The sequence below is a fragment of the Prinia subflava genome, chromosome Z, assembly GCF_021018805.1.
Source record: "Prinia subflava isolate CZ2003 ecotype Zambia chromosome Z, Cam_Psub_1.2, whole genome shotgun sequence".
Taxonomy (NCBI): Eukaryota; Metazoa; Chordata; class Aves; order Passeriformes; family Cisticolidae; genus Prinia; species Prinia subflava.
The window spans coordinates 4707749-4723627 of record NC_086283.1 but is presented as its reverse complement, the minus strand read 5'-3'; the positions used below and the strand labels follow the sequence as shown (position 1 = coordinate 4723627).

Genomic DNA, 15879 nt, shown 5'->3' with positions numbered 1-15879 from the left:
ATAAATCAGTATAATCATTGAACATGCTGAGCTGGAAGAGACCCATCAGGACGAGTCCAGCTCCAGACCCTGTACAGGACCATCCCCAGAATCACACCATGTGCCTGAGAGCATAGTCCAAAAGCTTCCTGACTTCTGTCAGGCTTGGTGCTGTGACCCCTTCCCTGGGGAACTTGTTCCAGTGCCTGATTACCCTCTGGATGAAGAACCTTTTCCTGATATGTAGCCTAGACCTTCCCTGACTGCTCCATTCCGTTTCCTCGAGTGCTGTCACTTGTGGCCAGAGTGAAGAGGTCGGCACTTGCCCCTCCTCTTCCTCTCATGAGGACGTTGAAGACCACAATGAGGTCTCCCTTCTCTCCTCCAGGCCGAACAAACGAGGCGGCCTCCACCGCTCTTCACAGGGCTTCCTCTCAAGGCCATCCACCGTTCTTTGGACACTCTTTTAACAGCTCAATGTCTTTGTTATCCTGTGGCACCCAGAACTGCCCCCAGCACTCCAGGTTAGGCTGCCCCTGTGCAGAGCAGAGCGGGACAATCCCCTCCCTTCCCTGGCTGTGCCTGCTGCCCCCCAGGACAGGGTTGGCCCTCCTGGCTGCCAGGGCTCAGCCACTCACATTCAGCTTGCCATAGACCAGGACCACCAGCTCCCTTTCTGCAGCGCTGCTTCCCAGCCTGTACACACCCCCGGGGTTGCCCAGGTGCAGAGCCCGCACTGGGCCCCGTTACACCTCGTGTCCGCAGCGCGGCCCGCACCGGGAGGACGCTGCAGGGCACGGAGGCTGCAGGGCATGGAGGCAGTCCCGGCGCACCGGCCCCGCGGCGCCTCCGCGCCGGGCGGGGCTACCGGGGGAACGGGCGCCGGCAGGGGCGGGGCCCCGGGTACTTCCGCTTCCGGCGCAGCGCCGCCGCCGCGACGTGTGTCTGGTCCCGGTGCCAAGATGGCGGCGGCCGCGGGGGCGGCGGCGGCGGCGGGGCTGTGGAGCGAGGTGAATCGCTGCGGCCAGAACGGCGACTTCGCCCGCGCACTCAAGTCCGTCAATAAGAGTGAGTGTGGCGACAGTGCCGACTCCCCGGGTCTGCGGTCTCTGCCCGGGCGCGTTGGCCCTGTGGAGGGGCGCTGCGGTGTGGCGGGGAGCCGATGGTGTCCGTCCAAAGGTTTCGTGCCGGGAGCAGGGCTGCGAGCGAAGGCTCCGGGAATCTTACTGTGTTGGGGTAGAGGGAAGAGGAGCAGCCGGGGCCCAGGCTCCGCTGCTGTACCACGACCAGCGGGTGCTTGTGTTGCATCACACACCCCTTGCTGTGGGTCAGACCTTCGGAGTTACTTGTGGGTTTTCCTTCCTTTTGATCCTCGGAGGAAGGAGGGCTTTTCCTCCGGGAACTGAAGGAGTGGTTTTTTGCATATGGACTGACTGACTTGGGAGCAATAACTTGCTCGAAACGGAGAGTTCGCGTTGAGGTGTGTTATTTTGGTGGTTTGGCATCCAAAACGGTATAAGGCACGTTGTGGTTAAAAGTTCTGTCTTTGCTGCTGGTAGGCAGTAGGCATCCATCTTCTGTCCTGGAAAAGCTGGCATCCATGAAAAAGATTAAATAGCAAAACCCACGCCTCTCTTCTAGTTGTCCCTCACTGTCATTCACAGTGAAAGTTTTAGTGTGTAAAGTGACTCCCTGACAAGAGCCACACTGTTCCTCTGTACCAGCTGTTTTCCTTCCTGAGTATCCTTTACGTGGCACTGGCCTTGGCACTGTGCTCTCTGCCTGGAAGTGAAATGCTGAGGAAAGGTTTGCCCAGGTGTGTGTAGCCCCTTCGGTGCAGCTCTCTTCCAGACATGTTAGCACAGTGCATGCTTCTGGTAAGTTCAGGATTTATGCTGGATTCTTTTGTCCTGCTGGGGTCTGATGATCTGAGCCAAAGCAAGCCATGCCAGGGTGCTTTAATTTGACGTGACCACTCTGTAGGATGGGTTTTTGCAGCTCTAGTAATACGAGTACAAGAGAGACTCTTGTTTGAGTTGGATCACAGTGTTGAAACTGGTTTCTCCTCCAGTACTACAGATCAACAAAGATGACGTGACTGCACTTCAGTGTAAAGTAGTGTGTCTTATCCAGAATGGGAACTTCAAGGAAGCCCTTGGTGTAATCAACACCCACACAAAAGTTTTAACCAGGTGAGTTGTGTCTTGCTGTGTTCTACAAAAGATGAAACTCCTGTGTCCTTGAGAAGCTGCTGCAGCTTCAGTGGAAGGGACTAATAAAGCAGCAAAATAAAGACCAGGGTATGTTCAGAGATATTGGGATTGGTCTTCTCAGTGACACACTTATTTATGGGAGGGGGTGAGACAGCGTCTGATTGAGTTCGAGGCAGCCTAACATCTTGCTGTTACTGTTGAAGGGATTGTTCCTAACCAGGTTTTCAGCCACCTTCATGTGCTGATTCTGCTTGTAGATGTGGCTGGGCAGCATGGCCGGTGCAAGGAAAGGGGACAGATCCCTCAGGGAGGGAAGTGAGAAGGGAGAAGCCTTTGTTGGTGGCAGCAAGCTGTTGGCTTTGCTTGACTATCTCACTGTACAGCTCTTTGGGGTCCTTTGTTTTGCCAGCCTGAAGGAACTGCCTCACCTTTTGGGATGATGGAAGCCCTTTGTGCATCCTCTCAAAACCAGGATCTTGGAGACAAATTGTGTTTGAGAACAAGTCAGGCTTCCCATTTGTGTTCTTAGGATTATAATTTTGTTCCTCATAAGGATGCTCTTTGTGCAGTGACAAGGATGAAAAGTGCTACCCAAGAACTGGCTGGCAGCAGAATTTTTGTATTTCAGATACTGTTCCTGTTAAGGAACTTCCCAGAAAGGTGTGTTGAAGTTATTAGTGTGATGAAACATACCTTTGTTTTTGGTCACATCTGTATAACATGTAATTACTCTGTTCACCAATTCCTTCTTTCCTGGAACAAAAGGGGTTTAATTCAAGTTTTTTAGCTTATTATTTTATTATATGTTAAGGAGGAGGATTTTTTTTCTAGTTTCAGATTTCTTCTTATAACTTCTTTTGGCTCATTTTACTGTGTGTCTGCTTCTATGTCCTGCAGAGCAAGGAAGGTGGTGGTTCTTGGTCTGTCTTGAAGTTTTCCTGTCCTGCACTGAGGCTGCTTGGCTTTAATTCTAAATGCCATTAATTTTCAAACTTCCTTAATACTCAGTTGAATTGAAATAATTTTAAATGGGCGAAGTAAAGCTGATAATAAGTGGCCCCAGGCATGAACTAAAGGAATTGGTGGTTAATTTTCCTTTGGCTTAAGTGGTAACTCAGGGGGTAGGTAGAACATAGCATTCAAGACTCTGCTTCTTTGAGAATGCTTCCCTGCTAGTGTGAGCTTGTTCTGAATCCAATTTTATGTTGGCAGAAGCAAACCCTTTTGCTGCAGTTCTACTGTGACAATATTTCAAAATAGGTTAATGTTACCTTTATCTTGGTACCAGCCTCAAACCGGGACTGTGTTTGATACCTTTTCCTCTTTCTCTGTAAGTCAATTCTCCTTAAAAGTTTGCTGTAACAGTATTTCATTGCAATGTAATGCCTTCTCATTACTGCAGCTTGCTATTGTTTTACCTTTTAAAGATTTGATTAGCATAATTAGTAGGCGGTCTGGAGCAGAGAGGATTTGGAATACAATGTGTGTGGAAATGCCATTAAATGGAACATCTTTTTTTGGATGAAATTTTGATATACTTTCTCTGTTGAACACCGTGTAGATGGAAGATACTTTCAGTGCTCAATAGATACATAATTCAGTAATCTGGGATCATGTGTTTGCATTTTTGGTTAAGTAGCAGTCTCTGACTAATTAGGGCTGATTATGTGAGTGAATGCTGTTGAATGGAAACTCCAGTGCATGCTGTCAGCCTTTTTCTTGTCCTTGCAGTGACGTTATTGCCTTTGAGAAGGCCTACTGTGAGTACAGGTTGAACCGTATTGAAAGTGCTCTCAAGACCATTCAGAGTGCCAGTCAGCAGACAGACAAACTCAAGGAGCTTTACGGACAAGTGGTAATTAAAAGCTTTTCTTCCTGGTGGGAGTTTCATATGCTGGATGCCTTGTCCCTCCTCTAATGGGGGGCAAGTATGGGGACAGAATTTCCATCTCTGGCTTGAAGGTAAGGACAGGTATGGTTCCAAGTGCTCAAACTTCTGTGGGGCTTCAGTTGCCTATTTCTGGCAGCAGAGTCATCATCTTATTCCCACAGAACCAAAGCAGTATATTTGTGACTTCTGCTCCCTTCCTGGGTTTGGCCTACTGTTAGCAATCTGTTGAGGAGGGAAGAGATCTGATGGGATTTGTTTGTGGTTCAGCCATCTCTTTGCATTAGATACCTGTTCAGGAATGGTTTGTGGGACTTGATGTCTCAGGCATTAAAAGTGATGCAGAAAAGAAGTTACGCTTTTTTCTCTCATTTTTTCCTGGTTGATCAGAACAGTTTTGTGAAGAATTGGCTATCTTCTCTCAGCTGCATGAAAGACCGTTTATTTAATTTCTTTCTTAGAGAGGCGATCTAATTTGGAAGAAGGCTGTTTGAGGACAAAACTGAGTAAACTGCTGCTTTTAAAGAAGCTGTTTTAGGAGTAAGAGCTGTGTCATTTTTGTGCAGGTATCTGGTGTCATTGCTTGAGTCCTTGCAAGTGTAGTCTATATAGTTTGCCCTTAAAGGTAGATGCAAACGTTAGTAATGTTCAGCTTAAAACATATGATGCTCTGCTGCTCTCAGTCCATGGGGAGGGAGGAAGGAGGCTGTAGATACCAGCATGCACAGAAAAATACTGTTCTGAGGACTAATCCCTTTCCTTTCTCAGTTGTACAGACTGGAGCGTTATGATGATTGTCTGGCTGCCTACAGGGATCTCATCCGCAATTCCCAGGATGAGTATGAGGAGGAGAGAAAAACCAACCTCTCTGCTGTTGTGGCAGCACAAAGCACATGGGAGAAGGTGGTACCAGTAAGTGAGTATGTGTGTCTCTGGGTGTAACAGTGAGGGCCGAGGAATAAGGGATACAAATTGTATTGGAATTGTAGATACTGAACAGGACAGAAATGTGTTCCTGTCCTGTGAAGATTTCTGAGTGTGTTGAGGGTCACGTAGTGGTTTTCCCTGTATGGAGGAATAAATGCTGATATTGTTCATGAATTATGCTTCACCTTTGATCTCTAGAGAGCTTGTACCATTAGATGTCACAGCAGACCAAGAAGATCTTTCTGAACCTGCATTAGCAGAACACCTCTGGTGACTAGCACTTTTCTCTCTCATTACTCTCTTGCCCAGGGTTAAAGCTAGTTGCTCTGATCACCCAGCCATGCTTGGGAATATTTTTGTTAACAAACACTGCAGATTGTAATGTTTACATTTGTTTAGAAATCCATGTCCTTGAAGGTGTGCACAGAATGCTCAGCTTTCTCTTCAGTGCTGTGCATCCACTTTCTAATCCTCTACAGCAGCAGTTCTTGCTTTCCCTCTTGCACCAGCCTAAGTAGTCCCCAGGTTCAGGCTGGAGTTTCCTTGCTGCCTTGTCTGTAGCATCTGACTTTGCGCAGTGTGAGGAAAGATCCTTTGTGCTGCAACTTACTTGCCAGGTGTGTGCCCTGTCAAATTTGCTTCTTAAATTTATTTTTCAAGGATTAGTTTGAATGTAGAGGAAAACTAGTTTGTCTCTGTTGCCTGTCAAATCTGTACAGATCAGTTGGTATTTATGCAATGTTATATTTGTTTTCCATGCTAGGAGGATTTAGGCCTTCGAGAAGCTACCTACGAGCTGTGTTATAACAGTGCATGTGCATTAATTGGGCAAGGAAAGCTGAATGAAGCAATGAAAAAACTACAAAAAGCAGAAGGTAAAAGCCTGGTGAGGTGAGAGGGTGTGGTAGAAGTAGTTATTTGCTCTCAGGAGACACAAATCAGAGGAAAAATGGTTTTGAGACTTTAAAAACTGACCAGCAGCAGGATTTGTTGCAAAGCTGGTGTTTTTGCAAAAATGTTCCTCTGCAACTCCTTTCCAGAGCCGTGCAGCATGTACCATCTCCTGGCTTTCCTACAGCCCCCTGATTTGTATTCAATAACTTTGTGCATTTTTTTGAGGTAGAAAGTAGATGTGAGTGTCATCTCATAAACATGAGATGTCTCATCTATTCTAACTCCTGATTTTGTTAGTATGAGTATGTATTTAAAGACATGCTATAAAAGTTCAAAATACCTCATGGTATGAATTAGTAAAAGCCAGTAAATGAGCTTTTTAGCAAAGAGGATTCTTTTCCTATGGGGTAAAAGGGAGATTTTGTGTGTTTAAAAAAAATCTGGGGAGAGAACTGGGAAGGAGTAGTTTCTGTCTGATCTAATTGCTCTTGCAGATAAATAGGTCAGTTCTGTCCCAATTTTGATGAAGAATAACAACTGTTCCATACAACTGATAAGCATGTGCAGTTTGAGCCGATGTGCTTTGATTGTAGTCCTTTGGAGAGCAAACAAGTGATGTTCTGGTGAAGGATGAGAAAGTGAAGAAGTGACTAGTATGGGTACTGAAAACTAACAGAGTTCCTGCCCCATAAAAGGTGATATAAGCTGAATATAGCACGCTTGCACCACTTAACTCACAAGACCAGTGAGCAGTTGCAGCTGAGTGATCCCTATCATAAAGATCAGGAGCTAGGTCTAAGGAGATTTGCTCAGGAGAGAAAATGAGTGTCTGGGAGTCACAGTGCCTTCTTTTCTTGGATAGTCCTTTCTGCATCATGTAGTCTGTTCTCTCATGCTTAGTCCCATCCATCATCAGACTGGTAGTCTGCTGTGCCCTTGTAGTGCTGCAGAAGTTTCAGGGATACATGAAAAAATTCTATGTTCCCCGGTGCTTCTTGCCTGCTTTTTTTCCCCCCTAAAACCTTCTAAATTGTGTTTTTCAATTTGTTTTTCCTCGTAGAGCTGTGCCGCCAGTCGCTGTCCGAAGACTCTGTAAGTTCCTGGTGTTGTTCTGGAGAGTGTTTGCTTTGCAGCAGTGGCAGTGAGGGTGCAATCACAAAGTACAGAGAGCCAGAGGAGAGCCAGGGCTGCTCTGCTGGTACCAGCCTGTGAGGCTGGGGCAGCCATCCTGGCTGTTGCAGGAAGGTAGCTGACACTGCAAGCTGTGTGCTGCTGTGCTCCTTGCATAGTTGCCTGTTCTGATGCAGGTAGAAGGGTACAGGTTGTCTGAAACCTCCCTGTGACCTACCCCTGCCAGGGATGAACATGTTGAGTGAGTGATGACAAACAGGGAATTTGTAACCAGTCATTGCAGAGGGGCAGATTGAATGTACAAGTTAAGGTAATCTTCAGATTCTCACTGGCGTAGGTGAAGCTTTATTTTCTCAGATACGCTTCTGTTTGTGCTGTGGCTGCAACCTTCATGTGTGGTAGCTGGGGTATTTTGCCACTAATAATGCCCAGGAATGCTCACAGACGTTTGCCAGCAGAATGCTGAAGCCAGGAGAAGAGAGGTGAAATAGTAGCTTTTTAACTTTTGCTTTGATTTTCCTTCAGGATGTGACAGAGGAAGACATTGAGGCTGAACTGGCTATTATTCATGGTCAGATGGCTTATATCATGCAACTGCAGGGCCGTACAGAGGATGCTCTACAGCTCTACAATCAAATAATCAAGTTGAAGTAAGAGGTTTTTTTAAAACAAATGCTCAGCCTTCCATCTGTGAGAGATTGCTGTTGAGTAACAGTATGCTTTCTGCTTTACTTCTCTGCAGGCCGACAGATGTAGGACTCCTTGCTGTCATTGCAAATAATATCATCACAATTAACAAGGTATAGAATTACCTTGCAGCTTTTATTGTGGTTACTCAGTTTGCTTGTCTGCTTCTGAGGAGAGAAGGGAGATAATCACTAAAGAAGTTTTCTTAAACATTAGTTAAATTGCAGACCCAGGGACCTTTTCTTCTTCAAGAAATGTAGTGAAATCTTCTCATGATGTGCAATTTCCCCAGGACCAAAATGTCTTTGATTCAAAGAAAAAGGTGAAGCTGACCAATGCAGAAGGTGTTGAGCATAAACTCTCCAAGAAGCAGCTGCAGGCGATTGAATTCAACAAAGCTTTGCTTGCAATGTACACTAACCAGGTAGGGGAAACTGATCTGCAGTAAGTAGCTACGGATTAAATCCACAGGAGTTGGACTGGGCAAAAATGGAGATGCAGCTGTTCTGTGTCAGAAGACAAGACCATTTGGTTTAGAGCAGAAAAACAAAGTCATCCATAAAAGCACACCTATCTGTTTAGTGACTTGCATATTGCTGTAGGGACGATGGCGTGGAGATAACCAGAAGACAAAAGGGATGTGAGGGTTCTTAGATGTATCTGAAGTGCCACTAAGAGGACTTCTTGGTTCTGTGTACTCATTTCAGAGGAGTCATCACTACTAACTCTTCTTAGGTACTGTTGGTTTCTTGGCCCTGCATGAGGTGCTTTGAAGAGATTGAGAAAAGTGTGTTCTCTTTCCACTCCAGGCAGATCAGTGCCGCAAGCTGTCAACAAGCCTGCAGTCACAGAGCCCTGAGCACTTGCTCCCTGTGCTTATCCAGGCAGCCCAGCTGTGTCGTGAGAAGCAGCATGCAAAGGCTGTAGGGCTTCTGCAGGTAACTTAGGAGAAAGTTGGCCAAATGCCATTTAAACTCATGCTTTGTGTTCTCCTGTGCTGTTTTCCTTTAGTTTACTGTGTTTGATTTAAATTTCTAGGGGTGTCTGACTCTTTGTTCTGGTTTGGTTTAATACTGCTGGAAAGCCTTCATGCCCCGTTGAACAATTCTGCTTTTAAAGGGAAATAGTTCCCTTACACCTCTGATTTTTATGCTGTAGTAGACTTTCAGGGTAAGCAGTAGGCTTTGCTGCTCTGCTTACAAGCAGTTTGCAACACCCTTCTTTGGAGGGAGTGGGTGGTCTGGAACAGAAATCTGAAAAAGCACACTTGGGGTCCTTCTCTGCTGTTTGCTGAAGCCTGTCTGTGCTGGAAGGCTTCCTTTGGCCGTTGCCAGCTTCTGTGACTGAACATGACATATGGTTCACCAAAGTAGCAGCCTGGTGCCCACACACAAGCTGAATTGTTGTTTCTTCTGACTCTCAGGACTTTGCAGACCAGCACCCTGCCAGCGCAGCTGAGATCAAGCTGACGATGGCCCAGCTAAAAATTGCTCAAGGTATCTAGTGTCCTCCTTTGTTGGAAAGTGTCTGCACGTGATAATGGTACAGGGGGTAAGAAAATCAGAGTTCAGGGCAATCTTTGCTGCTGTCACTGTTGTGACAGGGGCGTAGAGCAGAGATACTTTCAGTCAGGTGATACATATATTTAGCTATGGCAGGATAAGTTTAATGCCTGGATACACAGGCTCCACAGATTGCTGGCAGAAATGCCCACAGTCTGTGAATAATAGGGCTGAAACTCTTCTGGGGCAGGATAATTTTGGGAGCAGTATGAGGCTCCATAATGGCATCACTCCTGTATTCACTAGGCAGCACAGACTTGAGCCTGAAGAGAGCTCCCTGATAGCCAAAGCCAAGGCTCCTGAACCCTTGCAGGATGTGGCAAGAGCTGAAAGGTCCTTAATTCCTGGAATGGGGGAGAAGGGGAATTGTTCTATCCCCATTATTTACTTTTGGCTTGAAGTTCACTGGTGAGATCAGGTGTTGTGATGCCATCCAGAGTGTGTTCTTCTTTGTCTCTCTTCTAGGCAGTGTCACCAAAGCCTGCATGATCCTGAGGAGCATAGAAGAACTGCAGCACAAGCCTGGTATGGTAAGCAAAACTCCGTCTGACCCGTGTAAGGTTTTTTCCTTGTAGGAGAGCTTTGCACTGCCTGCTCCTTTTTGCCTCTTCCCCATGGTTTCCACTTGACTTGAGTGTCTGCAGCGATTCTGAGCCCATCTTCCTTGTCTTGGAGAAATGGGGTATTATAACTTGCTTCAGGTAGCCGGAACTTAGCCACAGAAGTGCTCTGCCTGTCAGAGGGATGCTCTCTGCCTGTGTTCCCACTCCCTGGTACTCTCTCAGTCCTGTATGTTGCCTGGATTTACTTGCATAACATGACTGGAGCAACTGCTGTTTGCTGTTACTGTTGGGACATTTTAGAAGCAGCTGTAGTACAGCAGGCTTTAGGGGGAAAATGTGTTCCATCCCTGCAGCATCACCCTGGTCTGCATGCTTATCTACCTGGTACTCAGAAAAGCTTGATGGCTTTGTAAATGCTCACATGTTCAGCATAAGCATCTTGTACAGGGGCTGATAGTTGTGGATCTGTTCCAAGTGTAGGTGTGAATGATCAAAATAATTCATAGGAGCAGTTAACAAGAACAGCTCCTTGCCCTGGGTCACCTCTCCTTGTGACTGGGATGTCAGCAAATGGATGGTGTCCTTATAAATATCTTCAGTGCTGTATTCTCTTTTCATAGCTCTTGGGATAGAGAATGGGGGATGAAAAAGATTTTTCTAATGAAACTGAGTCCTGTGATAAGCAAATGAAGTGCCAAGACAGGAAGGCTCCTTCTGTGAATGCTATCTTAGGCTTGTGCCATGAGAAAAAGATGATGGGAATTTTCCTTTGGGAGTGACTTGGGTAGGAAGATCTGGCATGTATCCTGCCGGTTACCACAGCTGTTTTCTAGGGAGAGAGCAGAAAGCTCACATTGGCTCTGCTTTTGGGAAATCCCCTCATTCAACTGCCGAGATTCTGGCTATAGCAAATTTGCGTGAAGATCTGCTATATATTGTTCTTGAATGCTTGCAGGTGTCTGCATTGGTGACAATGTACAGTCATGAAGAGGATATCGACAGTGCAATTGAAGTCTTCACGCAGGCTATCCAGTGGTATCAGCAATACCAGGCAAGTCAGACCAAGGAGCTAACGTGCAAGAATCTGTCCTGGATTTTCTAGCTATTACAATTCAGCTTTTCCTGTTCATGCATAGCCCCAGCAGTTATCCAGTTGAGGGTTTGGAGACACATGAGCTCCTGTTTGTGAGCATTTATCAATTAATATATTATTTTAGATGTATTACAAATAGGGAGCAGCAGCTCCTGTCAGATTAGGAGAGTGGCATCAATGGATGCCTAAATGTAGTGATCAGGACTCCTCCTTGATGAAAAACATGGTGTAGCAACAAGCTGCCTTGTCCCATGCAGTTCTGCCTCACTTCCCAGAGTGCAAAGGTGGTTTACTGTCTGCATGACAGGATGTTAACTCAGTTGTCCTTGGCCAAGCCTCAGGGGCATTAAAGCCAGCTAGAGCTGGGCTCCATGCTGTGATAACAAGGAACTAATCATGGCTGCTGTGTCTTTCAGCCAAAGTCTCCTGTCCATTTGTCACTGATAAGAGAAGCTGCCAACTTCAAACTAAAGCATGGCAGGAAGAAGGAAGCAATCAGCGACTTGGAGGAGCTCTGGAAGTAAGTTGGGTGGTTACTGAGCAGCAGGTCTCCACCCAGAGTCCTCTGCAAGCTGTCTGGTGGCAGGCAGTGTGACAATTTTGGTTGACTATTAGCTGTCCTTTAGAGTTGCTTTTCCCAGGGGCTTCAATGCAAGACTGTATTTTGGAAGAAGGGGAGCTAATTAGTTTGATTTATAGTTGATGTTCACTTGAAAACCTGGTAGACGTATCCCAGAAGCCTCTTGTGTGCAGTACATTGCTTTGGGGACTGGAATGCCGTTTTTTCTAGTGCTACATAAACATGGATATCTAGGGTTTAGTTTCTGTTGTGCACTTAATGGGATATTTTATTGGGGGGAGTGTTAACTTGCCTTTGCTACTGGGTTTTTCATCTTCTGTTGCATGCTTCATGATACTGTGAAGTTGTCTGTGCCTCCATTTATCCACACCAGTGATGTTTTGTTTTGTGCTCTGGAGGGGACCACATACTAATATGCCTGTCCCCACAGACAGCAACTGTGCTGCAGCAGCAAGCACTGTGTGGTATTACTAGCCTTTGGGATAAGTAACATTGGTAACTTGGTCCTTTTCTGTTTTGTTTTGATGTTTTTTTCCTACACAAAGGCAAAACCCAAAAGATGTGCATACTCTGGCACAGCTCATCTCTGCCTATTCCCTGGTTGACCCTGAGAAAGCTAAAGTGTATCCTTTTAACAGTGGTGAAAGAGATGTTTGGGTATTGCTTCCCTGGATTTTCAGCTGTGTGGGACTTCAGACCCACTCTTACCTGAAGAAAGGCAAGAAACCTCTCTGGAACAGCTGCATATCCAGGTCAAGTTGTCTGGAGCTACATTATTTCTCTAATTGGCGTCATTACTGTGATATCTCAGAATCCTTTTATCTTTGGCCTCCTTCTCTTTGAGAATCAGTAAGACAAAGTGGAACCAAAAATAAGAGCCACCTCCATCTTTTCTGTCAGAATCTGAAACCTGTGTAATGCAGGATGGATATAATATGGCTAAGCTCTTGCTTACCCAAAATCTCATTCATATACTGCTTCTGTTACCTGAGCCGCTTTCACAGGAAGTTGTTCCCTGTGTCTCGATATTAAAAAGGGAAAAATGAGGAAGAAGGCGATTAAGCAGCTCATCCCAACTTGTGTAAGAAGGTAGTGAGAGAGATGGAAATAGCCCCTTAGGCCTGTCTAGTAACAGACAGAATTTATTCAAGCTGAGGTTGCCTCTTGCTGTCTAGAAGAACATGGGTGTTTATGCTCGCTGGTTTGCATCCCTGAACTCCACCCTTGCAGTCTCAGCAAACACTTGCCTTCCTCAGACACCATGTCACTGAAAGTAGATGTTGATGCGCTGGAGAACTCCCATGGAGCAACCTATGTTCGGAAGAAAGCTGGGAAGCTCACTGGAGACAACCAGCAGAAGGAGCAAGGGTAAAGCAGGCTACTTATATATTTTATTTCATTTTATTGCTATAGCTTTCGTGCATCCTCCTTTGGGGTGGTTCAAGAGCCACACCCGGTGTGGTGAAGGCATTGCTGTAGAAGGCAGGCTGGTTGGAAAGGGAGCCTGTTGTTTAACCGCAAGGGGCTTTATGTAGCAGCAGACCAAGTTCTTAGAGAGATGGGAATGATTTAGCTTCTTCCAGAGCTAATTTTAGGTGACTTGTCTGCTCTGTCTCTGCTACGTCACAGTGTCTTGTTTTCCTTTCAGACAAGGGGAAGTGAAGAAAAAGAAGAAAAAAAAGAAGGGTAAGTTGTATTCCCTAGCTGTTGACATAGCACAGCTCCAAAAAGCTCTCCAAATTCTTTCTTCAAATAACCACCCTCCAGGTCCCTGGGAGCTAGAGCCCTTTGCTTGAACTGGGTCTCTGGGAACCGGGATCTTCACAATGGCTTATTTGGTTGGGGCATTTTTCCTCAGAAATGAGAGCAACAATTAGGATGATGCAGTTGCTGGTCTCTTTGTGCTGCCCGGCTACTGACATCCCATGCATGTCCCTTGGTGATGCCTCTGTTGTGTTGACTCCAATCTCATTTGCTGGCACTGGATGTTCTGCAGGAAAGCTGCCGAAGAACTACGACCCCAAAGTGACTCCCGACCCTGAGCGGTGGCTTCCAATGCGAGAGCGGTCCTACTACCGTGGACGGAAGAAGGGCAAGAAGAAGGATCAGGTTGGCAAGGGGACTCAGGGTTCAACCACAACTGGCACCTCTGAACTGTAAGTACCTGTTTTGCAAGGGTTGATGTGGGGATTCACTCCTGGGCATCTGGGAGGGCTGTGTTTGTGCTGCTCTGCTGCAGCTCTGTCGCCCCACTGACTACGGGTAGCACAAGTGACATTGTGCTTTGCTGCTTGAACCTGCTACCAGCTGCTCTCCCTGGAGATGCCTATAGGTTCCTGAAAACCAGTGTGATAGGATAGGCATGCTTGAAGGTGCCAAGGTGCAAATAAAATTCTCATAGTCTTTTAATGTGTTTTTCCTTTGGCAATGAGATGAATTTTGCATGCATTCTTTTGAGCAATTTGCTTTGAAGTCTTTTGGCAGTTGCAGAACCATTAGCCATGATTTGAGAAAACACTGTACTTCCTTCTAAGCTGACACTGTTTATTTGAGCTGGACTCAAGAATTACCATTATGTATGAAGCCTGACAGCAAGACGGTATCTTTACTAGCATCTGAGAGGAAGGATGCTGGGTTTGCATTGCCTAGGAGTGGGACCTGAAAGGCTTCTTGTGTCTTGCATAAGCTGTCACATGTCTATTCAAAAGTTAGCCTTGCTTTAATTGTCAGGGACTTACATCATCTAGTGAACATCAGTTAGAAGGGGATTGCTGCCCTTTGAGACACGTTCCCATCCTCCGCCAGCTCCTTCTCTATGTTGAAGCTTATTTAAGGTCTCCTTGCATGAATGCCCTCTCATACGTAATGCTTGCTACCTAATGGGACAGCTGCTGCTTTTCACTGTCAGCTCCCTGCATTAGTACCACATCTTGCAGGTGTTTGTGAGCCCACACGGGGTCTTTCTCTCCTGTCTTCCTGCAGGGATGCCAGTAGAACTGCCAGTAGCCCACCTACCTCCCCTCGGCCCGGCAGCGGGGCAGCTCTATCGGCTACAAGTAACGTCATCCCTCCCAGGCACCAAAAACCCGCGGGTGCTCCAGCCACCAAGAAGAAACAGCAGCAGAAAAAGAAGAAAGGGGCTAAAGGAGGGTGGTAAAACCAGGATGTGTAACTTCTTTAATACATGATGCTGGTTGCAGAATAAAGGTCAAAACCCAGTGCTGGTGAAAGACTCTTGGCATCTGGATCTCTGTCTTGCCTGTCAGTGGTCTGGGGGGAGATGGGCTGCTATAGATGCCATGATGTGTCTGCTTACCAAGTTCCCTTCCTCACATTTGCCCCTACTGGGACTTCAGTTGTTGCCATAAATGTCAAACATAGCTCCTAGGAAAAAATCTCTTTCTGTGTTGCCAAACATTTAAGAGATACAGGATAATGAAGAATTTCTTGAAATGTAGTTTCATGCTCCACTTGCATATGTCAGTTGAGGCCTTTAGCAGATTTATCTATGCATGATGCAAGCACTGTCTTTTATGTCAGTCATCGACCACCAAAAAGCAAAGGCATAAAGCATCTTAGAAAACAACATCTGGGCTTTATAATACAGGATAAGATAAGCTAAAGGGGGATAACAAGACTGTCAGGAGAAGGCATGGTGAAGAGTATGGCTGCAGATTCAGTGTCCCATTTTCTGCAAGCCAGCTGCCTTATTCTAAAGGGCTTGGCAAAAAAAAAGGTGAGTGGAATCTGTGTTGTCTCAAGTGTGTTTCCTCCTCCTTTGGCCTTGACCCTACATTTCTACAAGTCTTAGGTGCTGGTTTTATGAAAATAGTGATACAGCAGCAGGTCAGCTTAAGCTCAAGGAGTGAGACAGACCCAGAACAAAAATGCCCAAGAAATACCTTTGAGACTGCAAATGCCCACCTTGCATGCACCTTGCACGCACCTTGCACGTGCCTTTTGGCCCAATGGTTATTTTTGGTCTGTGTCTTTAACACCTTACTGAGGAGTTTCTCTGTGTCCGTGCAGGAAGGCTGTTAATGGTTCTTGTGAAGTTGCAGCTTTGCTGACAGTTATCTCCTTTCTTCTGGTGCACATGCTCACTGGCAGAAACTAAAAAAGCCCAAGAGTTAGGATAAACACATTCATCAACAATGAAAACAACAGTGTGTTATCAGTATTCTTCCTGTACTATAGACAAAACGCAGCAATAACCAGCTACTACGAAAATTACTAAGAAAACTGATTTCAGCTATGGAGGTATAAGTTCATGGTTTTCAGCCTGAGGCTTCAGCAAATCCAACTACTCATCCTGAGCAAGTAAAGTTAAGCAAACAGCCTACTAAATCATACAGAACTATA

The 15879-nt window shown here is 46.0% G+C and overlaps 1 protein-coding gene across 1 annotated transcript; it reads left to right on the top strand.

Annotated features, from left to right (window-relative positions):
- Positions 1-885: 885 nt before the first annotated feature.
- Positions 886-14764, top strand: LOC134564202 (signal recognition particle subunit SRP72). The gene is made up of 19 exons (XM_063422912.1): positions 886-1047; positions 2051-2171; positions 3924-4047; positions 4849-4992; positions 5771-5882; positions 6962-6993; positions 7558-7682; positions 7775-7832; positions 8012-8143; positions 8529-8657; positions 9143-9215; positions 9747-9811; positions 10800-10895; positions 11354-11457; positions 12063-12140; positions 12748-12885; positions 13166-13203; positions 13514-13673; positions 14500-14764. The coding sequence occupies exons 1-19, from the start codon at positions 942-944 to the stop codon at positions 14672-14674; spliced, it is 2010 nt and encodes a 669-aa protein (XP_063278982.1). The 5' UTR covers positions 886-941; the 3' UTR covers positions 14675-14764.
- The last annotated feature ends 1115 nt before the right edge of the window (positions 14765-15879 follow it).